This window comes from Gouania willdenowi, chromosome 17 (assembly GCF_900634775.1).
Source record: "Gouania willdenowi chromosome 17, fGouWil2.1, whole genome shotgun sequence".
NCBI classification, from domain to species: domain Eukaryota; kingdom Metazoa; phylum Chordata; class Actinopteri; order Blenniiformes; family Gobiesocidae; genus Gouania; species Gouania willdenowi.
The window spans coordinates 15,311,636-15,337,401 of record NC_041060.1 but is presented as its reverse complement, the minus strand read 5'-3'; the positions used below and the strand labels follow the sequence as shown (position 1 = coordinate 15,337,401).

At 37.3% G+C, this 25,766-nt stretch overlaps 2 protein-coding genes across 2 annotated transcripts; both read right to left on the bottom strand.

Moving 5' to 3' along the window:
* Positions 1-1,658: 1,658 nt before the first annotated feature.
* On the bottom strand, positions 1,659-16,164 carry gipc2 (GIPC PDZ domain containing family, member 2). Its single transcript, XM_028473749.1, has 6 exons — positions 15,713-16,164; positions 6,635-6,820; positions 3,696-3,876; positions 3,395-3,507; positions 2,696-2,777; positions 1,659-2,581 (listed from the first exon to the last, which is right to left on the bottom strand). The coding sequence occupies exons 1-6, from the start codon at positions 15,983-15,985 to the stop codon at positions 2,430-2,432; spliced, it is 987 nt and encodes a 328-aa protein (XP_028329550.1). The 5' UTR covers positions 15,986-16,164; the 3' UTR covers positions 1,659-2,429.
* Positions 16,165-18,314: 2,150 nt separating this feature from the next.
* On the bottom strand, positions 18,315-24,959 carry dnajb4 (DnaJ heat shock protein family (Hsp40) member B4). Its single transcript, XM_028473748.1, has 3 exons — positions 24,549-24,959; positions 21,847-22,427; positions 18,315-19,416 (listed from the first exon to the last, which is right to left on the bottom strand). Exons 1-3 carry the CDS (start codon positions 24,757-24,759, stop codon positions 19,186-19,188), a joined length of 1,023 nt encoding a protein of 340 aa, XP_028329549.1. The 5' UTR covers positions 24,760-24,959; the 3' UTR covers positions 18,315-19,185.
* Between the last annotated feature and the right edge of the window lie 807 nt (positions 24,960-25,766).

Sequence of the window (25,766 nt, the reverse complement as noted above, 5' to 3'; positions counted from 1 at the left end):
TTCAAATAAAATGAAATACAAGTTATCTGGGGTGGCACACTACTACTAATGATTTTAAAACTAATTCTAGAAAGAAAGAAAAAATGTCTCTGGGGTCGACGGACATGTGTGAAATTAAAATGGGGTCATGTCCCCAAAAAAGGTCGGGAACCACTGGTGTACACAAACATTTACAGTGAGACTGTCACTTTAACTGACAAAGACAAAATGAAAGGTTTCTCAGCTTTTACATTGAGTCAAAATGAATGATTATGTTCTTTCCTGTTGCATGTGAAGAAGCACCATCCATTTAAACAGGGCTAGTTCAACCCTTTGTTAAAGATGGAGGGTGGGTGGGTGAGGGTAATTGAAGTGTTCTTGATGTTTTTTTTATATACTTGCCACGCATTGAAATAAAGTTTGTCGTATGGAATGATTTGTGCATTAAATATGAATCACCACACATGGTCATAACAGCATATCAAACTTTATTGTCTATGCAACAAAAGTGATCCCTTATAGTTTTGCCTTATTGACATTAAACTCAGTTTGACAGTGAGATAGTGCAGTGACTTAAGACATTGGGTTTTTTCCCCCATTGATCCCTGCTCCACATGCCGCCTTCAGAAAGGCTCTCATATGACTTTCAGCATCATGATTTGTGACGATTTAATAAATTACAGAAAAATAGACCTATGTATCTAAATCTATAAAACAGTGTCAGACTACAGGTACATGACAAATAGGAATGAGTGTTAAAACAGCTCAGTCTGGATTAAATGGCTCCAAGTGAGAGAAAGTGAAAGACACAGATACATGTCATAGGAAAGAAAGAAACAATGTAAATATAATAGCGTGATTAAACGTTAGTGTTTAAAAAGAAAAAACCTTTAGCTGGTGAGAAATATTGCTACAATCACAGTTTAGAATTCTAAATAGATAAAGCTGCTGCTGCTGCTGTAGAAAAATCAGCAGCATTTTCACATATAAAAAAAAAAGAACCTATAAATGGTCGAGTGATTAACCCGTACATTCAAAAATCACACAGCTAAAAAAACAAAAATCATCAAAACAGTTTTAAACTCTGAGGTTGTGCACGTACCGTTTCCAAACAGTTTGGCTCTATCTGACCGTAACTCAACAAACAAAAAGAACCTCTAAAAAGAAAAAAAAAGCAGCTCCATCCACTTGTTCAGTGACCGCTCCACATGCTTGAATGCTTAAAGCAGGGTCAGTATTGGAAGCTATTCCCCATTTAATGGAGGCTTTTGGAAGCTTATACCAGTGGTTCTCAACCTTTTCAGCCCGTGACCCCCAAAATAGGTGCCAGAGACCTGGGACCCCCACTGTACCTGAAGGTGGTTGAACACAGACATGAACATTGGAGAACAGTCATGTGGAGACAGGGTCATCTATAAAGGGGAGAGATGTTTGGGAACCATCCATAAAGTCAGAAAAATGATGGTCCATGGTTCTATGAATCTGTGAAAACCACATTTATTTATTCATCTGAATAATATCCACTGTTATCCAGGAAGTTTATTATTATTTGGGCCATAGTAGATAGTCATCTTAAAGACGTAAATCTTTGTTTTAATCAGAAATAAAATGGGTTAAAACAAAGAGACCAAAAATGGTGGAGAAGGTGGTGAAATGGGATTTTAAAAACCACAGAAATTTGTTAAAAGTTGCAAATTAGTGGCCAAAAAAGGACAGAAAAAGTGGTAAAAAAGGATTCAAAGTATTAATATTGGCTTAAAAGTGATAATTTAATTTAAAAAGTAGTAAAAAATAGTTTAAACTGCCAAATAATGGGCATCACAAATTATGAATGAAGTTAAATTGGCAAAAAATAAGCATGAAATATGGTGAAAAGAGGTTACAAGTGACAATAATGGGTCAACACATGTGACATTAGGTGTGAAAAATGGTGGAAAGGGTTTGGAAGTGTCAAAAATGTCTTGAAAGTGGAAAAAATGTGCATTGAAATTTGATCGAAAATGCGTGAAAAGAAGCACAAATATGGCAAGAAAAAGTGATAAAAATTGGTTAAAATATGGCGAGTTTGGTGTAGTTACTGAAAAAGGGTTTTAAAAAAAAAAGGCAAAAATGGGCTCAAATTGTTAAGAAAAAAAAAATCTTTGTTTCGTTGAAGGCATCTCCCGACCCCCTCCCAGTATCTCGCAACCCCAAATGGGGTCCCGACCCCAAGGTTGAGAACTCCTGGTCTACAGTACAGCACAGAGGTCTGTTTATCTGGAATGTGGAGTGAGTCTGGACTAAAGTACTGGTATTATGCTCCAGTCAAGAGGAAAGCTACACCTAAAAACAAAGTGGAGAATAAACAAATTAACCACCCTGTTGTTGTTCCCTGGAGATGTTCTTGTTTAGGGGCTGGTGTGTTTACGTGGGTCTGTTATTGAATCTGAAGGCCAGAGGCAGCAGCACGTCTAAAATCTCCCCTGCTTGGCGTCTCCGATGGCCCCCCACACGTCGAAGACAAACTCATCAGGAAAGGCAAAGTCTCCGAGGGTCTCGTCTAACGCCATGGCGAACTCATCCGGGTTCTTCTTGTCACGGCCGACCTCCACCATGGTGGCAGCTAACGAGAGGACAAAAACATGTTCCGAATATTGACTGACTGCGACAAAAACAAGTGAGCACACAGCTGATTATCTAACAATAGGTTTTGTAGAGTTCAGATTTCCACTCTCACCCAGCTCAGTGTCTCTGATGCCCATGTAGCTTTCTAGAAGGTCGTCGACTTTCTTTACAGCTTTTTCCTCAAATTCAGTCGGCTGAAAAACAATGTCAAAAGTTCACTATTGCACTATTATACACAGAATTACAACTAAACTAAATAATTTAAATTAAACTAAATAAACATGAAAAATAACTTAAATACCAATAAATAAATGTAAGTGGGAAAAAAATATTCATAATTTATTTTTATTTTTAGTTTTATTCATTTAATTGCTTATTTAATATAAAAAAATGTTTTTATTTTTAATTTTATTTTTTTATTCATTTATTTTTAATTTTAGCAGGTTTGGTCCTCCATACCAGGCAGTTATTTTCTACAAGTAAAAATAAAAACTAAACTAAAATAAAAATATTTTTCATATGTATAAAATAAATGATTAAATGAATAAAAGTAAAAAAACAAAAAAACATTATATTTGTATTTTCCTTTTTATTTAACAATCTTTATCTAATTTTGTGACTATATATATATATATTTGCATTAATTAATTGAATTTTATATTTTAACTTGGTTTTTTTTTTCCACTTATATTTATTTTTTTGTATTTAATTTTAATTTTTCCTTTTTTTCCCCACGTTTTTTTATTTATTCATTTAATTTAAATTTTGACTCCATACCTGGAACCGTTAGCAAGAAAAGAACAACTCATACCTCGTCCTCTACTGTAGCTGGACCTTTGGAGCGAAGCCTCAGGGTTCCCTTCCCTGTGCCGATCTTGTTTTCGCTGGCAGGTTTGGCGCCCTTTGACCTGGGCTCGAGCATCTCTGTCAACAAAACCAAGACATTCATTGACACCTTAAGTAGCAATAAAATAAACAGGAACATTTTTAAATGCAATAAAAAAAATGCACTTTTTTTTTTTTTTAGCCCTCAGCAACAATGTGAGATGCAAACAATATGATCTAAAAACTAGTAAAAACAAAGCTCGTCCCACATCAGAAACCTTCCTCACCAAAGGCCTTCATTGGCTCCACCAGTTTGAGGGTGAAGCTCTTACTTCGAGGCAGCTCCTTGAGCATACGGGCCACCTCGTAGTGCCGCGTGCCCACAATGTTGTGTCCGTTGATGCATTCTATGTGGTCGCCTACACAGACCACCTTCACCCCATCCACGACGCTGCCCTCTTTGATACGCTGAAGGGAAGCGAGAGGAAACACATTAGAACAATGCATAACACAAACTTAAATAGAATAAAAAAAGGTCAACGACTGGGTGAATTCACTTAAATGAACACATCATAATCCGAGTGGGAGGTTTCATTTAATTGCAGAGGTTTTTGGGTTCTTTCGACTTCAGCTTCAGAGAAAATGACTTTCCTCTATTATTTAGACCAGTGGTTTTTGCCCCCTTTGAATTTTGGTCAAATCAAGTGTACCCCTCTTCATATCATAAGTACCCCCTCCATAATTTCATATGCTGTTTCATTTGTTCTCCTAATCCAGTGGTTCCCAACCATTTTAAGACTTTTTAAAAAAAATTGTTTTTGATCATGTTTGCAATATAATGACGAGATGGGCCAGCTCTGATATTTCTATACTGTTTTTTTTTTTTTTCTATTAAACTATATTTAGATTTGAGGAAGTTAAAGTATATGATACAGTTGTTTGAGATTGTGTAGTGTTTTAATTTGAAAAGGAATAATACATTTTAAAAATAAAAAAAAGATCATTTTCATTATTTAAATATTTAATTAATAATCTAATATTTATTCTGTATTTTTTAAGTAGATTTATATTATGTATGCTGCAGTGTTTTAATTTGAAAAGGAATAATAATAAAAACATTGTAATAATGTCATTTTAATCAGTAATTAAAAAATAAATAAATGACTAGACATTTCAGGTGACCCCATTTGAATTGCGGGCAACCCCACCAAGGGTCACGACCCCAAGGTTGAAAAACATTGTCCTAATCCTTCCTGTGAATCGAAAATGGTTCCCTCAGGCGTAATTCCACAAATTCAAAACATTCATATTTTTCATTCATTCTTGTTAAAGAGCAACTTTATGTGATTATCTAAATATTAAGTAAACACCGTCTCCTTTGTGGAAACTAATTATTGTCGTCTCCTGCCAGAAGTGTGATTAAATGACCTCTACAGTACAAATCATTTGTTTCGATAAATTAAAAGAAAAGTCAGTATTTTATTGTGCAACAGGACTGTCTGTTTCTGGTCAATTTGCCCAAAAAAAAATAGCTGAAAAAGGAACCAGGAATGTTTTCCTATTGTTTTGAAATGAATTGAGAACCCCTCGGAGTACAGGTACCCCTGGTTTGGAATCGCTGGTTCATATAAAATACTAGTCAATTGCTTGCAGCTTATTTTGATGATTTGTATGTATGTAAACAAAGCTCTAGCAAAATGTGTCGTGACTGTGGACTTTAAAAACAAAGGTTGAATTAGCTTGGTGTTTCAATAGCGTACATTTATACCTCTGTTCCTCTTTACCAGGCGTGTCATTCTCCTTCCCTTTATAATCCACACCACAGATACAGTAACTCAGGTGGAGAGGACGATGTAGGTGTGATAAACTGACAGCAACGCAGATGGTGAGGACAGTTTCTATTTCCCCAACATACAGGCCATCTGTGACCCTTTTTTAATCAGCACCCCTTCTCTGATATCAGAGCTTTGGTTGATTTAAGGCTGGGGATTATAAGCAATCCTGTTATCTTCCTCTTTGTTTTGATGGAGTGGAACCTTGGATGGTTTGACGCGTGCGTTTATGCTCATTCACATCAAGGTCTTGTATTGATTCCCTTGACATTCTTTTTTTGTTTTTCATAAACTTCAAGTAAGGGTGTGCGATCTGACGATATTAGATCGTTAAGGATTACAACATGACGACGATCTCCCAAATCATGGAGATCGTAGAACCGTCTGTAGTTCACGTTTTCAACCTTGCGGTGCCGTGTCTGCGTCATATGTCTGTGGTCCATACACAGAACATCCAATGGTTTTTTTTCCCCCTGCCAAATCACACCATTTGCTAGTCAGCATGTCAGCGTTACAGACACCGAATAATTATTACGCTCTTAAACAGCGCAGAAGTACGGTCCGCTCCCCCCTCCTTTATTGCTTTTTTCCCATTTAGGGCGATGATTTTAAGAAGGTGAATTGCTTTGTTTCATTAGTAAATAACTTTAAAAGTCTAAACGATTTGAATGAAAAAAAATCAGTGATAAAATCGTGATCGTGATTTTTCAAAGAAAAAAATTGTGATATGATATTTTGCCCACCCCTAACTTTACGTAAGTTAAGAATGAAGCCTCCTCACATCTTGCGTTGCCTTCATCCTTATTGCAGCCTCGGGTTAGTTTTTGTTGCACGGTTCATTTGTCATATGACACTTCACCATTAGCAGTTTGTAGTTAAAGTCTATATGTTATGATGCAGCAGCACCACAGCATAGACCACCAGGAGGCCTTCTGCAAGGCTTTTTAATACTACAATCATTGGGAATAGTGTTGCCCACCCCCGGCATAGGCCAAAGTCCTTCTGTGTAACGAGGGATGCAGTGCTGCTGCTGCATCACATGATGGCACATATGAGCTGTTGGTCTGATCTCATTAGAGCAGGAGTTAGCATACCAAAGGGAATGATCATTTTACACAAGTCAGGTGGGTGCATGGAGACCAAATATTATAAGAAAGCAAGAATCCTAAGTATATTCATTCAGCATGGACACATTTTATTCCATTAACTACTTCCTTTATATGATATAAAAGAATATAAGGAAGTCTGGTCTTCTTAAATTCACATTTAAATGACCATTTTATTGGCAAAAATCTGAACTCACTTCTGAAGTTATGTTATAAATCTCTAGAAACTCACCAGGGGGCCTAAATACCCTTGTCTGTACATCAGTAGACTTACATCTCAGTCCTTACCTTAATGAAAGCATAGCCTGCTCCATTGTCAGTGATGGTGAGTCCAAGGGCGTCTTCTGATTTATACACTTCTATTTCCTTTTTGATTCCTTTGATGTGAGCGAAGATGAAATCCTCGAGGCCAATCTGGCCCCCAAGTAGCTTATCCATGTCGATCTTGTGGGTGTTGAGGGTACAAAACAGGATCTGTGGACGAAACACAAAATCATATATATATATATATATATATATTGATAAGAACAGTCAGCATCTTCTGTTATCAATATATTTTAGATACATCATTATAACTTGGCTAGAGTCAAAGATCCATGTTGATGCTACGCTAAAGACAGAGGGGGATCTGTCTTCAAGAAACTACTAATGGTAATAATAATGATGTTTACTTGTGGCTCCTATTTCCCAATCTTTGCTCCATTTTATACCAAAGTTTCTCTATCTGCCTGAGGTCACGACTCCACGTCAGTCTCGCTCGAGTCTTTTTGGATAAAATTATTCACATCGAGTTGCAGACATGAATCTGTCTAGAATGCTACAGTGTGCTTATTCTGCTTAAGCATTACAGGTACCCCAGCACCACCATGTATGTTTATAGCTTTTTTGACGTTATCAGGGTTCTCGCCAGCGCAGTGGAACGTAGGTAGGGTGCCGCTACGCTGTGATTTTGGTCGGTTGAAACACAGCATTTCAAGAGCCGTTGTTTTTTCCTTTTTAATCAGCACCATCATAATAACACCTTATTTGTAACAACCTGTAACAAACACATGAAAAAAACTTCAGCTTTACTTCACAAAATTTGGCCCTCAAAATGCAGGAAATGGTGTTTCAGAGGGTTATAAATTTCAAAATCCCACTCGCATGTGGCCTAAGCAATCCCCTACGCTGTGAAAATGTCCTCGTGAGAACCCTGGCTTTAGTGTGTAGAAGTATAATTGTTGCTAAACTTAAAAAAAAATCTACTTTGCTGTTACTTTATTGTATTATAGTTTATGTTGCTAAGGAAATTTGTTTTTGTGTGTGCGTTGGTCTGTTTTAAAAGCTCTCTCGTAGTAGTGTTAGCTGCTTGGATTATGATTTTTTTTTTTTTATAGCATCATCTACTGTTTTCTAGTTTACTGCTGCTGTAATGACCAAATAAAGTCATGTTTCCAAATTTCACTGGAACTGAGAAGTCAAGCACAACTCTTAATGGCGTCAGGCATGTCCTGACACTCACTAAATATAGTATTGTAAATCAGACACCAAGTAGAGTGATTCATCATCACAGGGAACACCTCCTCTGCCCAGTCTAGCAGCAGCAGCGTCCTTTATACAGCTCTGCATCCATCCACGCGTTGCTCATCCATTCCCATTTTACATAATCGGCCAGTTTGAGGCCATTTCTAATTGCCTTCACTCAGTCACGCAAATAATTCCCTAAAGCCCCTGGTGAAAACACTCATGCCTTCTTGTTTGTGACTTTTCCTTCTGTACACTTTTCACACACACACACACACACACACACACGAGTGCCCTCCACCTCTGTTTTTTCCCTCTACCACCCCCCGCCCCAGGCTCTTCTTCAACCTCCACCCAGGCCATGGCATTACCAGGGAGCAGAGAGGAAGATCAGGAGCAAACGCCTACATCCAGTTACCAAGGCTGCTGAATCTCTTCAGAAACACTCTGCTCTCCTCATGCGTGCAGCATCTAAGCAGCAACAGTTGCTTCTCGCAAAATTCAACAACTCACAGGAACAGACTCTGCACCTCCCACTGGCCAGGCCATGATCCATCAAAACCCTGATAACCGCACACAAGTCAAAAGTCAAGCCCCAATCTGGTTGTCTGTGTTGTTGCAGTGTCCGTGCAACTGGAGTGAGATTAACACAAAGACACAAAACTGACACTACAAAGATTGTACAGCAGGATGCCGTGTATTTTTTTTAGGAGATTACTTTCACTTGTCACACAATGGGGGAAATCCAGTTAGGAAAAGAGTTACAAAAACAAACGATGTTAATATGAAGTATACCTTTTGCTCCACAGGAAAATTAAGAATGTGAAGCAAACAAATACTTCTGCAGCAATCACTTTTCCTTCATCATGTCAATTTAGAAATCTCTGAAAAAGGTTTACTACACACTACAAACTCAATGAGTATATACTGTCTACTAATAGTATGATTAGGATGATGAGCACTCCCACTGAAGTATACTTCCAAGTTTCTCAAGATGCATTTCAAACCAACAAACAAAAACCTGAAGCACACTGAGGCTAAATATCTCCATTGATTCTCCACCTTTGAAAGTTCTGAGAAGATTTGAAGTGAAAAAGTGATCAAGTAGAATATCAACATGGTCGTTTGATCCATAAAACTCGTGGAAAACACAATTCATGCCGACATTTCAGAGATTTGACATTTTTTGACGTAACTTGCGGTTAACTTCAAAACAGCCCTATTTATAAAAGGGTTAAAAAAACGTATGGAAGACAGGAAGATATGCTTTTGTTTTGAATTTTTAGCTTGAAGTCGGTCCCAGGACGATTTTACATTCTGCTTGCAATGCATCATGGGGCGGTTAAGTATGACTAGTGTGCCCACTGTGCATACTTCAAAAATGTCCTGATATAGTATATATCCGGGTATTTCTCGTGTACTCAATCTTTTCATACTATCTGAACGCACCTCCCATCACCCCAAAGACTGTCCCATTACCATCCTCATACAAAGGTAAGAACACCTGTCTTTTAAAACCAAAGGCTGTTCAACCTAATTAGCCTGATGCATTAGAGCAGGTGAAATTTTGAAAGCAACAGAAACGTCAGCACAGAGCACCCTGTCATTCTCAACTTACAAGTGTTCCATTTAGCTGCTGTGTTAAACCTGTGCTAATACTCAATAGAAAAGACTGCTAACAAAGACGTGCATCTCTGACAACTGAGCTTTTGTCAGTTTGTAAACTACGACCTGTGCTTTAATGGCATTTAAGAAGGTCAGACAGATTAAACACACATAGAAGCTTAAAAAGCAGTTTTCTACCTCAGGTCTTAAAGTACAGCTTTGTTTGTGTTTTCAGAAGTGAACAAGGAATGCTGATGTGAGCTGTGTGTACTGTGGTGTAGCTGTATTTTCAACAGGATATTCTGCTCATCAGCATTTTAACTTCTGTAATCATTGACCTGGGTGCAGATATGAGACTCTTCATTTGGACAGTAAGGATGTCAGTTAATAAAAACAAAAAAAGAACCTTCAAATATTTGTAATTTAAAGCCAAACAAGCAGCACATAGAGCTGAACCAGAGCTGCATTTACTGGTATTTTGATGGAATTTGTGTTATTGTGTCTTTCTACCTGTGCCGTTTTAAAAAACATATATAAATAAATACTTTGCCAACACCTGACTCTAACACTTTAACTCTACAACTATAGCCAGGGAGTGATCTAGTTTGATTGTACGAAAAGACGACAAAGGTAAACAAATAACTTTACATTGGATTTACTATTTGCATTAAAGCTGTGCTTTTGAAAATGTGGGCCAACCAGAAATTTCTGTTCAGTTACTTGGTGACTATTTCAAAACATAACAAACAAAGAGAAATTCTATAAATGTGTTTTTGTGGCTTTAGCATATTTGTAGTTTGAGGGTGAAAACGTTTTATTTACTGTTTAGTTTTTCCGTATAAGGACCAAATATCTCCACAATGTCTCTTTTATATTTTACTAAGGATACATTGTGGACATATTTTTCATGACCAAAAAAAGCTAATCATACATTTTAGTATTCGGGCACTACTATACGTGACCCACTTCTGTGATGCCAGCTTTCACTGATGTAGTCTTTCCTCTTTCAACTCGCAGAAGTAAACACAGCTAATACACCCAATTCCAGTCACCTAATCCGTGTCGCCTGATTAAGAAATCTCTGGCAATGAATGGAAGCAACAACTACCTGAAGTCGTGGCAAACATGAACATTATACAGTAAGTGAAGTGTGTGGCTCTTGAATATTCAAACTCTAAGCAAATTGATTTCTGCTTCCTGGTGTGCAGGTGCAGGTGGATGAGAGGCAAAGTCACAGAACCACACCTTAGACTCTGCAGCTGCGTGTGCGTGACCATCAGGCAGACTTTGAACTGAGCTGAATGAGCACATACAAAGATCTTTATCTGATGGCGGTAATAATACACTAAAATAACCCGCAGACTCAACAGGACTTGCATAATGTTCAGGATCTATATACAGGTTTAGGGCAGGGTGTGTCAAACTCTTTTTAGTTCTGTAATGGTTTTCAGTTATGGATTGCATATACCTTTAATCTCAAAATTTCAACTTCAACCACAAATTTGGTACAGATTTTGAAAAGCAGTTTCCTAATTACTGTAATATTTACAAAGCAACCCTTTAAAAGTTATATCCCATGCAAAAACCTCCATTTTTCCTCATTTGATAATGAAGCGCTATTAATGGGGGGATTTTTGGTAGCTTCAAAACAAAGAAACATGTTGAGGGTTGTCTAACATGACGAGGAATGCAGGCTCGTGCAAAGGCTGAATGGAAAACGATCTATCATGAGAGCCAAATTGCATTTGAATTATTAAAGAAGAAAATGTACCGTAGTATCCTCAAACCTCCGAAGACTTTGCATGAGTACATACAGCTTGTTTTGGTGTGAGAATAAACACAGTAGCCAAACATAATATAGTGAGTACATGTTTGGTTTAGGGTCATTCCATGTCATTTCACAAATGGCCCACGCGCTTCGGTCTCAAAGAAATTATGATATTTTTACAGATTGTTTCATGATTATTCAATAGGCACACTGTACATTTTTAGTTTAATCGGATTGATCCTTTTTGAGATATGGGGTATGTGTCGATTTTCGTGGGTCCTTATTTTTCTTCAATTTTCAGCTTCCAATATCTCAGGAACTACATCACATAGGAAACTGAAATGTAATATATTAATACACCTCCACCTACTCTAACAGAACATATATAAAATATCTGCTATGCATCCATTCTGGTGGAAATGACAGCATCTCAAAAATGGACTCGAACATGTTTGGCCCTTCAGTAAACTACTACTACTTTGCATATGCCTCAACACCCTGTAATTATATCAGTTTTGAGCTATTTATATAGACTGTTCAAATCACTAGTTATTAGTCACATATATGCATTGGTTCTTTGGTGACAGTCTCTAGTTGAAATACAAAAAAAATACTACATATTTTTTATTATTATTTTCATTGGCTCATAACTGCATGTGGGAATGTAAGAAAAAATCTGATCTCCATTTTAGTTTACAGTATAATTAAACATTACTCTTTCTTGGGATATAAAACTATTTTTCTTTATGCAAATATTTTGGGTCATTTCATTACTCGCGAATATTTAAAATCCTTTCACATGAGGCCATTGTAGCTCGCCTCTATGTAATCATTATAATCACTCGTTGTTTATTAGTTTTTCTCTAGTAACATAAAAACCATTTACGTAATCATACTTTTGGGGTGTTTTTTGTTGAAATTACATGGAATGATCCTTTACCTACTTCTGGCCTAAAAGACCTATAGGGGTGAATGTGCGCCCAATTATCCTTCCGACTGTACACAACTACAGTATTCCACAGTATAGTCATTAGGTTTGAGGCTGCACCCACCACTGAGGCGGACGTGAGGGACTTCCTGAAGTCCAACAGCTCACATTATCACATCACTCTCCTCAAGTGCCTTTTTTCACACCTCTACTTGAATTAAACCTTCATAATCCTCCCCTACTATAACTTTACTGAATACAATCTCCTGACTGTCTTTTTGTGAGCAAAAATCACAATAATAGGATAAATAAATAAATATTGTTTCATTACAGGAAATCAGAGTGATATTTAGCAACCATAACTTTATGTAACTCATTATCAGATATAAAATAAGATTCAGCAGCAGTGGTTTATTATTAAACAGTAAAAACACTATCTGAGTTACTGTAGCTTTTCATGTGTGTTTTTTTTTTTAGAAAAGAATTTGATTATAAATGGGAGGAAATAAATTAATGAATTGCATACAATAACGCTAATAGAGGGATTGACATGACAAATCCGTCTGTAGCTATTGTAGCCTTTTTTCAATGTGTAAATGCTTTTAATGAAGCAGATTCTAGTGAGGATGTATTCAGTTTATTTTGTGTTTACACTTTAGGTAATATTTTTCTATATATTTCATATTAATTTCTTTAGAAACTGTAAGCAAACTTCTATTATACTTCTGTTTGCATTGCTGTTTTTAAGGTTTTGATTTATCTACAGTCTGTAAAGAGCTAATAGTTTCTTCTTTCCGTAATCTTCTCGTAAACATCTGAAAAAGAAAGGGTGTGCTTTTCATTTATTTGTGTTGGCAGAAGCTACTGTGCATTTTAATCTATGAAAATATCCCAGCTGTAACTAAATGTCACAATGAAATGCTCGCTAAAATGTAAACGCGCAGAACTTGACATCATTACAACACAGTAGGAGTGCGACGATATCTTAATACGGCGATATATCGCGATACTTTTTCGCACGATCGATTATCGATGTGCTCGCGATTGATTTCTGACCAATACATCAATAACCACAGAATTGTCATATGGTGAGATAATCGTTATCGTGAGTAGGGGTGGGAGCCTCTGGGTACCTCACGATACGATACAAACCTCAGGAATAATGATTAACTGTAAACGAATAAGTATTTCCAACAGTGCTTTCTGTAAACAAAAACTAGGTTCTTTCGTACCAGTGACACCGTTATAGTGCAATATTCCAGTAAACAAAATATTGGTTCCTTCAACAAACAGTGACAAAATGTATGTGAAGACCTAGCTGCACATTTTAGTGAAAAAGAAGAAAAGGTTTAAAAAATAAAAAAGACAATTATTATTTTTTCTTTTTTAATCGATACTTCGTGCGAGCATATCGATAATCAATCGTCCGAAAAAATATCGCGATATATGGCCATATCGAGATATCGTCACACTCCGAATAGTGAGCTTTGTATCGTGTATCGTATCATATCGTGAGGTACCCAGAGGTTCCCACCCCTACTACACAGAGCTGCACAGCATGCTATTTTGAGTTCACATACTAACTACATTATTACCTGATGGCAGTAAATGTACACCTCCTTGTCTGTATTGTTTCTTTTTTAAAAGGAAACCATTAGTTCCTTTGTACAACACGTCCATCATTACAAGAAGAACAGTGGCAGCACTGCTGGGGGAAATTTCTAAAGCCTGAGTTCAGACGAAGGAATCCAGAGGAACACTTTGATCGATTGGTTCGAACAAGCAACCTCTGAAAGCGCTGCAGCTGCACTTTGAGAACTACTCGGAATATTTCCTGCCAACAAGTCAAACGGCGGCTGGTTTCATTCCGAACTCTTATCACAGGTACACCTCCACATGAAGCTCTCCATTGTGCTACAGAACCCAGACAAATTCCTTTCCAATTATTGCACGTGAGCCTCAAGAGGAGGAAGAAACAGTCCCCCACTGGGACATACTGAGGCTGACAAAAGGCAAACATGCCATTCACGCTTTCTTCTAAACTCAGACAGTCTGCTTTACTAGGAGGACCTGTTCTAAATATCACAACATCTACGTAAACATGAAGCTTTTATCCCCTGAGCATGTTACAATGAGCTGACGTAATTAGCAGTATCTAAGAATAGATTTAAATACATTTGGTGTGTGTGTATGATAGTGAATAAAGCTATTATACTTCTAATATAGAAAATAAAATGCAGATCTTGTACAAGCTTCTCAAAAGGAGATTGTAGCTCTTTAACAGGGTGTGTCTGAATTAATTATTGGCTTGTGTTGCTTTTAAAAATATTTGCTCTTAAGCTGTTGAAGCACTAAGGTTATTTATATCATATCACAAATTAGAAATCCTTCTTTACTGATTAATAGTGTCCATGTACACACATTATCGGCCTATTCTGCATCTATCTGACGCTCAAATTACACACGTCACACGGTTAATCGTAAAAACTGTGTGTATGGATTAAAGAATAATATAATCAAATTTATTTTGTACATTTTATTCGTACATATGGAAGAATAGTGTAACATGTTGCCTACAATTGGTTGATTTTAAACCCCATTTAATGTTTATATGTTCTTATTGATGATTTTTAAACTGTCGTTCAATCTTTTCCGTTACACTTTTTAAAAAACATGTAAAGCACCACAATAAATTGCCTTGCCGTACAAATGAATTTGCCTTGTCTCGCCTACATTTGTCTGCGTAACAATCAGGATATGCCTTCGTATTTCTACGTATGAATGGGTAGAGACAAAAATCACTGCAACAATCATATGAGTTTGAGTGGAAATTAGGTAGAATTTGGATTTAAAAATCAAAATAACTACATTGACGTGCAATTCGTTTCAACTGATACATAGTTTCTACAGAGAGAATATTTCGCCAAAAATGATGCAGACCTGAACGGCCATGCAAATAAGCAGTTGACTGTAAAACAATAACATTCACATACAATTACTAACATGCAAACTGTTATTTCCAACATACATGTGGTGATCAAATTTATTTATTTTGACTTTAAAAATTGGAGGGATGGAAGTTCAATTATATTCGATCAAGTTCAACTTTAGATTTAAAAATAAACTTTTACACTTGAATTGAATTTTAGATTTTAAAAATAATCTTAAATTCATATTACAAAGAAGTACAAACCAAACTGAATAAATAAATAAAAACATGCAAATTCATCACAAAATAAGGCAACCAAATGCAGCAATAAAACAAACAAAAGGGGGGGGGGGGGGGGATGTACCCGTGAAAAAAACATTATGATTCTCTTTTAACGCCTCAGGCAAAATTATGAAAAACAAAAACATTGGGAAAAATAATTCAGATTACACACACATTTAAAGTTGGTTGGATCAAAGAGCTGTACGGGACATCAAAAGTTTTACACTGGTTAAAAAAACACAAAAAACAAAGGTAAACAGGATACTTCAGGTACTCTTTGTAAATCCGGGTTTGTCACATGAACGCAGCACTAAATCACAGACACTTGTAGTCGTGTCTGTTTTCTCCTACCTCCGGTGGGCTGATATTGAACGCTTCAGCTATTTTGCCGTACAGCTCCTTAACGTTGCCGAAGCCCTCAATCCTACCGGTCGGACTGCCGTGAGCCAGCTGGGTGTGGAAGACCAGTTTGGGCCGCAGGTTGGCAGGTGGAGGCGGCAGCCCCGCTCCGTTCAACGAGGATTTCCCAGCGGCCGTACCTGCGTGTCCGCCGCTCACCTCCTCATTCTCCACTAAATGCTCCTTTGTCGACTGCTTTTTCTTTCTCCATGGCCCCAGAGGCATGATGTTAGTTTAGTATTGATGTGAGGGTAAAGTTTAGGCTATAGCATTGAAGTATCCGACCTGTAAGCCTGGCCGCGGTGCCTTCCACACTCTGAATGTTCAACAGGTAGACGCTGAGTACAGCATAAACACAGAGCCGGCCTGCAGCTACTGCTGCCTGCCTGGTGTAGTGGAATCAGTGGTGAACGTTTTACCTGGCGACCTACTTCCGTTAGCGTTTCGGAAGTGCGTCACCTGTTGACACAGACAAAAAAAAAATACTTGTTCTTTGATAAATGCACTTTTTGTTTTCATGAAGCTGAAACGATTTTACACTTGTTTTACTGCCCATATACGTTATTATTCTGGAGTGTGGTTAAGAATTTTGTATACAACAGAAGCAAAAACATGACTGTAATAACGCCAAAAGATAAAAACAAAAATAAATCTCTTTCATTATTAGTCTTTTTTTAAATTCCATATTCATAAACCAAAATTCACAAAATCCCTTCCAAATTGTATTTTTTCTTAATTGAGTTTAAATATTATATTAATACTAAAAAGGTGAAAGAACTCTGCTTTTGGATGAAGATTTTTTTTCCTGTTTCCAAGTGACATACCGTGATGACTGTATTTGCTTTATTCTTTACTAGTGATGTTTTTCCTGATTTTGGTCTTTGTTCTTTTTATGTTGTTTTTCCTGATTTTGGTCTTTGTTCTTTTTATGTTGTTTTTCTGATTTGTAAACTATTGCAATTTGTCAATAAAATTGAAAGAAAAAAATAATTGCTTGTTCTTTATAGGGAAGAATATTATCACCTATTTTGAAATCAATGAAAATAAACTATGTACTGTTGTTAATCTTTTTATTTTATTAAGGCAGTTTCACCTCCATAAATGTACATTTCAAAACATATCTCCATTATTCAAATTGTTCCTGATTGAGGTTGATTATTATTTTACATCTAACAATTAAGCTGTCACAAAATTAAATTGTAATTTCCTTTTTATTTATTTCTCCTTTTTAAGAAATTGTTACTGTTGCAATTCTGTGAACTGGAATGACTGATTTGTTTGTATATTGCAGACATAAAGAAAAAAAAGAAGCTTGTTCTTTATGCACATGCTTCCCATATGTGTGTTTAAACTTAAATAGTCACTAAGGTATCTATATATTTGGAAAAAAATATATTACAATGTAATCTAAAATCATCATGATGATCTTTACCAAAAGCTTCTTTAAAGAGTGCAACTTTACACCCTGCTTTACTCCTACTTTTACTACATCATCTGTTAATACAGCAACTGACAGTTGCATGGTTGACAAAATACTAGTCACAAGTTAATCTAGCAATATTTTCCTTTGCATTGTAAACTCTATTATGTTAATTATATCTTTACATTTTGCATCTGATACATTTGAGTAACAGCTGTCATGAAATAATATAATTTTAAAGCCTAAAATATTAAAAAAAAAAATGTAATATAACAAAGAGATCTGGGAACATTATTATATATCTATTATTAACATTACATAAAAGCAGAAAAACACAATACTTTTTCCCATCCAACACTGTTCAAACTAATAGCCTGCGTACCAAAACATGCCCATTAGGGTGCCCAGTCCGGTTCATGGAATGATTTTGTTGATTAGAAGTAATTTAAAAAATCCAAAGAAAGTATTACTAGCCCTGTAAATAAAATTTAAATCTTTGACTATTGATATGACGTTTAAAATCTAGCCCATCGAATAAATACAGCTGAATGTGGCCCTTGGACTAAAATTAGTTTTACACATTATGTACAACATTAGTTTTACACACTGGAATTTAAAAGCCTACTAATTTTCCTGTACGTATGTTGTTATTCATTAGCGTCAGCGCTTTTAATGTGCAAAGTAAAACAGTAATTACGCTCCCCTCATTGTCAATACATGGCAGTAAGTACCACAATGAGGCTACAATTATAAGTTTTTTTTACTTTCTTGAGGCATTTTTTGTGCACAGTAGAAAAAAAAACATGACCAGTATCAGTGTCTGTGTTATCCCTGCACTGACCTGGTAACCCTGTCCACTAGCTTTGTCTAACCCAGGACATAATCTGAGATTTCATTGTTCCATGAAGCTTTTGATGAGACAAAACATAGACCTGTCTTGCCTAGATTAGATCATCTTCTGACACACAGACACACCCCTATCACCCTGTTCCTCATTGTTATGCTGTTTTGTGGCGTCCTCTACTGGGAAAATGTAAAGGTCTGAGTGTTGGCAGCTAAACTCCAGCAGCTGAGGGTCGGGCAGCTATATTTAGCAACTCAAACTTTCCCATTAGAAACCTTGGGGGGATCACATTTCGCCAAGATAATTTTAATTTTGATCTTTGCACATCAGAAGTTTTCCATAAAGATTTACAACAGCAAAATATCCACAATCAACTATCAAAATATAGCTTTTATTTCATTTCCCAGATGATGTAAAGAGCTCATTCCATGTGTATTTACTACACTGGGTGTAAATAAACCCAAGCAGAATGAACATTTTAAAATAAACATACTGTTAAAGCACTGTTTCTTCCATTATGCAGGTTTTTTAATACCTCTTCATGATTGAAACAGGAGTAGCATCAGTTTGCATGTAAATAGTTTACGTTTCAAGTCTAAAAAACTTAACATTTACATTTCTAAAATACACATTGCATTCACCGGACAGTGTTTTTAACAACAGCTTAATAAGGATCAGTAAATTGATGTAAAATGAAGAAAGACAGTTTCGGTTGCTTTTTTTTCTCCTTTGATGTTCTATGCATGGTGTAAATTGCTTCTTTAAGCAAGCATAGATTTACTCACAGCAAAAATATTTCCGACGCACGATAGGATAAAGTGATTGTAACGAAAAGCTCACATATATTCAAATATGTACTTTGAGATTTCAATGACCTAACAGTCTTTATCTTACGCTCGCATCGTTTTTAGCAGCATGCACGGCATTAGAAAAACAGCAAATAGCTTCCAAAAAGAGATATTGCACATTCACCAGTTACAGATCCATCTGTGAACTGCTAGAGCTGTGTGTGTGTGTGTGTGTGTGTGTGTGTGTGCGTGTGTGTGCGTGCGTGTGTGTGTGTGTGTGTGTGTGTGTGTGTGTGTGTGAAAAAGAGAGAGAGTGCGAGAAGAGTGCCCTCATGCAGCCCTCTGTCCTTGTTCACTACTGGGGCTTTTTATCCTAAGCAGGTAAATGCCTTTTTAGGACATCCCTGGCGTTGCCTGGCAACGAGTCAGGAAAGTTCACGTCAAACTCCACAACCAGGTCTCCTCGCTGCTCAGGGTTTTTGGGAAAAGGCAGCCCCTGGCCTGCCACAGTTCTCCTCATGCCAGGCTTGATGACGTCCGTGATCTTCATGTTGCACGTCCCGCCGTCTATCGCTGACACGGTAACAGAGCATCCGCACAGCGACTGTAAAGATCAGAAAAAGGGGTGAAAGTGAGAACCTGCAGAGGAGCAGAAAACCTTTTATTTCGGCAAAAAAAAACTATAGTTATATTTTGTAGGAATTGCTGTAGAGCTCCTAAAAAGCTGTGCTTGTATACCCTACAAGAACTGATGCTGCAGGTAAGCAAAATATCACACTAAATATTGATTTGGTTGTTACTGTCAGTCACTGATAGATCAGGTTGACAATAAATGAGCCATTTTTGTATCTCATTGTCTAACTTTTGTAAAAATATATTCCATATATACTGCTATTAAAAACAACTCTAATAGAAGTCAGCTTAGTTCCATTTATAACAAACTACATCTGACCTTCTTCAAGTCCACATCTTTTAATGCTAATACGTGACAGCAGGGTGAACAGTATAAAGGAGCCTCTGAATGATCATTTCTCCTTCTGGAATGTAATACCTTGAATTAGTGAATTGCAATATGTGCAATATCACCCATTTCTCACGTAGCGCTTATTTACAGTATGTATTTTCTGTACAGTTATCTTGGCCAATATCTATTATCTATTATTAATATCCAATATCTATTATATTTTTTCTTTTTTCCCTTAATTTTCATTTCTGTATTTGTATTTAGCTTTCTTGCTTGCTTGCTCTTTATGTGTTTGGCTGTTGTAACGGGTTAATTTCCCCACTAAATTAAAATATAATCTCTCTATATATAAGCAAACTCTGGTATATAGGTAAACTAGCTTATCCCAGGCAGTGATCAACACAAGTCAGTCATCATGAGAACATAAAAATTTAAATCTCTTGAGGATTTTCCAGCTGACACAAAGTCACAGATCCAAGGAGGTCATATTTTCACTGGCGTTTATTTATTTATTGGTTTGTTAGCAGGATTACATGAAAAATACTTCATAGATTTGGACAAAATTCTAACCAAAGACAGACCTTGTGCCATGAATAATTCCACTATTTTTTGGAAGGGCTAAAAAAATCAATATGCTGATTCCGATTCAGTTTTAAAAACTGAAAAATCCCTATTATCATTGGCAGAATTTCAAAAATGTATGTCTCAGTTTGTAATTTGCCGATCTTTATAAAATTTGACTCAGCTATGTCAGGTTGGTTCGTCAATCTCGTCTCAGCCCATGCTATACATTTCTGTGTGCTCTTTTTCTTCTATCAATAGAGACTCTGCCTGCGTTTGACATTGCATACTAACGTACTACTCTCTCATACTAAGTATGTCGTCAAAATGAGTATGTGATGCGTACACATTAGATAGTATGCAAAGATTGAGCAAGTGGGAAATACTATACTACATACTATATCGAGACATTTTTTAAGTATGCACCGTGGGCACACAACTCAACCGCCCCATGAAAAATTGCCAGCGAAATGTAAAATGGTCGTGGGACTGGCTTCAAGCTAAAAATCAATCTTCCTCTTTTCAAAACAAAAGCTTTTCTTCATCTCTTCCATTCGTTTTTAAACCTTTTGTAAATAGGACTCTTGTTTTGAAGTTAACCGGAAGTTTTGTCAGCAGTACAAGGGCGGGTCACCAAAAATCTCAGGAATGTCGGCATGAAATGTGTTTTCCACGAATTTTGTGGATCCAATGGCCACATGTTGATAATCTAATTGGTCACTTTCTCGCTTAAAATGTTTTCAGAACTTTCAAAGGTGGCGAATCAACGAAGATATTTAGCCTCAGAGTGCTTCAGGTTTTTGTCGTTGTAGGTTCTAAATGCAACTTGGGAAACTTGGAAGTATACTTCAGGGGGAACCTTCCCCATACTATATAGTTAATTGACAGTATATACCATACTCATTGAGTGTGTAGTGTATAGTTAACTTCACATCAGGTGTTAGGGTTGTGAGAAAACAATTAAGTGTTTAAATAAAGCAACACATGCTAGAAAACAGGACAACGAGAAAACCAAAGTCTTGGGAATATCCATGCTTCCACCTTGGTACTTGTTCAGTCATTAAGTTGTGTCAGTGAAAGCAGCCGGTTCTCAGGTGTGTTGTTTGCTCTTGGTGCTCAGAGACTTTGTACTGAGATCCATCAGTGTGTGTGTGAACAGAGTAGGAGAAAACCAGAAAGTAAGTCTTGTGTTGCTTACACGTGGGCGGCCAGTGCCTGTGTACTTTATTTGTTACATAGAGTACTTTTTTTCCATAATGATGATCCAAAATTACATAAGTGCACGGCTAAACTGTGTTAGTAGTTTGCTGGTGTACTATGCTTCATTCAGAGTGTGTGTCCTTTCAGTGATGTTACCTTTGAAGAAGGCAACCAAACTGATTTGAAATGCAGTTGAGTCATGAAGCATTACCGGTGCGCTTTTGGCTAAATATGAACATCTTGTGTGACTCATCAATGTGCCAGACTCTAAAAATACTCTAGAGAAAGAACAAAAATACAATAACTGACCTGTCGTAGGCTGACCCGCACTGGATACACAATGTTGGAGCCTTCCCGCCTAAAGTGTGGGTGTGGTTTGTCTTTGATGACAAACACAATGTCAGCAGGAATGGTAGTGGGTGACTCGTCTCCCTCCCGTGGAAATGTGATCTTGGTTCCCTCCTTCCAGCCCCTCTTGATCTCTATCGTGAGAATCTTATCCTCATTGCGCATGGTCCTGCCGTCTGGGTTTAGCCGTTTGCGAGAGATTTTCATCCGCTTGGTGCAGCCGTGGAAAACCTCCTCCAGGGTGACCCTGAGTTCGTGGATGATGGCCGGGTCCTGCTTGCGGCGCTGTTGCCCTCCTAAGCCCGCGTTAGCGTCTCGGGGGAAGCCGTTAAGGTTGAAGCTGGTGAATGAGCCAAAAGGGTCGTTACCGTCCACCTCCATGTCGTTGTCATCTCGCCCGTTTGATTTACGACCGAAGAACATCTCAAAGGGATTGGAACCACCGAAGAATGTTGCAAAGGTGGCATGTGGGTCACCGTGGAAGGTGTAGGTGAAAGTGCTGCCCTGGCCATCATTTGTGGGTCCACCACCTCCCTTCAGACCTAAGGGGCAACAAACACAGATGGAAAGGGACTTAGAAAAGTGAACTGGCTATAAAGAGAATACAACTTTAAAACGCAAACACTGTAACAACTTATATGTATATGTATGTGTTATGGTGTATACTGTTTAATGCAGCCTTGTGTTTGTGTTTAAAGACTGGCAGTTGTTAGTCGAAGCATGTCAGGATATCAAAGTGGATTTCCTAAGGAACAGTTGTCCAAATAAATGAAACCTTGACAAACTATTAAAAAAGAATCTTGCAGGAATTACTACGCAGAAGTCAAGGAAACTTAAAATTAAACATCAAAGCGATCAGCAGACGCCTCTGACAAAGACTGGCGGTTGTCAGGAGATCAAAGTGGATTTTCTAAGGAACAGTTGTCTGATCAAATAAAACCTTACTATAGTAGGCCTGTTGTGATGATTGTATGTGTTTTATATGTTTGTTGTCATTTTAGCATATTATTGACTATATTACTTATTGGAACTATATAAAATTGTATCATCCCTATTAAAATTCTATTGCATTCCATTTTATTCTTGATCTTAGCCTTTTCACTAACAGTCACACCAAAATAAAGACATGTTTACTTATGGTGACCATGAAAACTGACAACGTTTTGTTCAAATCTGTTTCTAAAATCATACGTTACTCGGGCTGGGCGATATGGACCAAACCTCATATCTCTATATTTTTTTCTCAAAATGGCGATATATGATAGCTATAAATCTCGACAAATAAAGTTTTATAAGATATACAATTCAGGGTAAAAATTTCTTCTGCAAAATGCCACACAGGTCCATATATTAACAACGAGCTGCGCAATATGTTCTACTTTTGGCTTTTTCTCCAAGAAGGGACAGCATGTGTGAGTGAGTTCTGTAGTGTGGCTTATTTAGGGGAAGGTCTGGATTAGGACGTATTTAGAAATCTATCTAAATGTACTTTTCATGTTGTTCTGAGAAGTAGCGAAAGCAGTGACTCCTAAAACAAGTATTTTAATACGAAAAAAGCTATAAAATGAACTAACATCAATATAGGCGATATGGTCATTTTCTATATCACTAAAATATAAAACTCTATATATCTTGAATCTCGATATATTGCCCAACCCTCGTCGTTACCTTAACATTTAAATGCTGCGATTGCAAAATGTGTCTTCCAATAAAATTCTAACAGTTTGCATTTCCCCTTGGTTTACAAACAGCTCAGTCATGATAATATATATACTCCTCTGCTTATAAAACAATGGTACCTTCATTAATGTGTCCTGTCACCCTAAGAATAGCTATAGAAACATAAAAGAAGCTTCAACTTAACCAACAATAACGGCCATTCCAATCACCCTATCTCCATATCCTTAGTCATGTGATGTTCTTGTATAAATATACCTGTTAAAACATGGGGCAAGACTTGGTATCAAGGATGTGTTGCCTTTATTTACAAGGCAAGAAAATCCTTGCACACTTGGGAATAACATGCCAATTCCATACAGAAAACTTTAGACATTTAGCTGTAAAGCAGCGATGCAAATCTACAGTATGTCTCACCAGGTAACCTCTGTTTTAAAATAATATCACGAGAGAAAATAATCAAATACACTCATACTTAACAGAATGAAATAAAATGTTCACACCTTTTCTTAAAATAATCAGACCTTCTGTCATTTCTCGGAAGAGCCATTGGATGAGTTTTACATATTCTAACCTTGACCTCTACTTTATTACATATGAATAACACATGACATTTGAAGACCAAAGATCATCAAGACAACTGTATGCCAGTGTTTCTCCTCTTTAGTCACATTTCCATGGTAATATAGAGCTGACTGGTCCAAAGCCTGACTCACACCTTCAGCCTCTGTCAATGCCATCTGCTGTGTAGGCCAAATGAAATGCTCTTTTTCTCCTGATGGTAACCATTTCATGTGGAAACTCATTTTTCTTTTCAAACCCTGTATATGTTACCCACAAAGACAGATCTTCAATAATAATAATAATAATAATAATAATAATGAGGTGTGAGTGAATAATATGTTTGCCTGTACCTTGGAATGAAGCCATCATTAGGCTGTTATAATAAACCCAAATAAAGGATATATATAGATATACACATATACCTTCTTCTCCGTACTGATCGTAGACCTCCCTCTTCTTAGGATCACTGAGGACTTCATAAGCCTCCGCGATTTCCTTAAATTTCTCCTCCGCGGCTGCAGACTTGTTTTTATCCGGATGCCATTTCAGCGCTTGTTTTCTGTAGGCTTTCTTTACATCATCTTCTGTGGCTCCTTTGGAGATTCCGAGCGTTTTATAGTAGTCTTTGCCCATTTTTCTCTCCTATTCCCCCACAATTAAATGCGAGCTGTTGAGCAGCGTGTGTGTGTGTGTGTGTGTGTGTGTGCGGTCGTCACAGCAGAGGAATAAACAGAGATGGAGACCGTATAGAGGAGGTTAGTCAGCGCTGTGGACCCTGTGATATTTATCCAGGGCTGGATGAGCCGCTTTAAATAGCCTCAGCTCTCCTCTGCATCCACACACAGGCTGTCAAGCGCCACACAGTGCAGCAGAAGTATTTCCGCTGTGGGACTAACCTTCAATCTTCACTCACACAATATCAGGGTTTGTTTTTTTTTCTTCTCCTTTTTCTTTTAAATTTGTCAAACTCAAGGCCCGGGGTCCAAATCCGGGCTTTTAGAGAAGGGGTTCTCAACTGGTGGGTCGGGACCCAAAAGTGGGTCGCGGACCTGTACTGAGTGGGTCGCGGACAGCTGGTCAAACATAAATTACAGTGGCTGGGAAGTGTCAGGTGAATGCATTTACAGAAACGAACATGAATGCAAACAGGTCACAACACGAATGCAAACCGGCCACAACGGAAGTGTTTCCGACGGACCGGTATTACAGTCGGACGGTTATTATGATATGATAGCCTGATATGAAAAATATAAGAGTATCCTAATCAAATTTCACTTACTTTCATACGCGTTTCGATGTCTTCTTCTTGTTCTTAACTGTTCTGGTGGGTTAAAAACATCCGCCAGAAACGTGTCCGTCTGTAATACCGGTCCGTCGGAAACACTTCCGTTGCGGAAACCCGGTGGCCTGGAAGTGTCAGGTGAATGCATTTAAAGAAATGAACACAAATGCAAAAAGATCACAACACGAATGCAAAATGGCCACAACGGAAGTGTTTCCGACGGACCGGTATTACAGACGGACATGTTTCTGGCGGATGTTTTTAACCCACCAGAACAGTTAAGAACAAGAAGAAGACATCGAAACGCGTATGAAAGTAAGTGAAATTTGATTAGGATACACTTATATTTTTCATATCA

Excerpts from the sequence above, each read along its gene's own strand:
- gipc2 (XM_028473749.1), bottom strand. The coding sequence starts at position 15,985 with ATGCCTCTGGGGCCATGGAGAAAGAAAAAGCAGTCGACAAAGGAGCAT. Across the intron at positions 3,877-6,634 it reads CAGGCTATGCTTTCATTAAG|CGTATCAAAGAGGGCAGCGT; the intron begins GTAAGGACTGAG and ends GCTTCCCTTCAG. Across the intron at positions 3,508-3,695 it reads GGAGCCAATGAAGGCCTTTG|AGATGCTCGAGCCCAGGTCA; the intron begins GTGAGGAAGGTT and ends TTTTGTTGACAG.
- dnajb4 (XM_028473748.1), bottom strand. The coding sequence starts at position 24,759 with ATGGGCAAAGACTACTATAAAACGCTCGGAATCTCCAAAGGAGCCACA. Across the intron at positions 22,428-24,548 it reads CGATCAGTACGGAGAAGAAG|GTCTGAAGGGAGGTGGTGGA; the intron begins GTATATGTGTAT and ends GTTGCCCCTTAG. Across the intron at positions 19,417-21,846 it reads TGCGGGTCAGCCTACGACAG|TCGCTGTGCGGATGCTCTGT; the intron begins GTCAGTTATTGT and ends TGATCTTTACAG.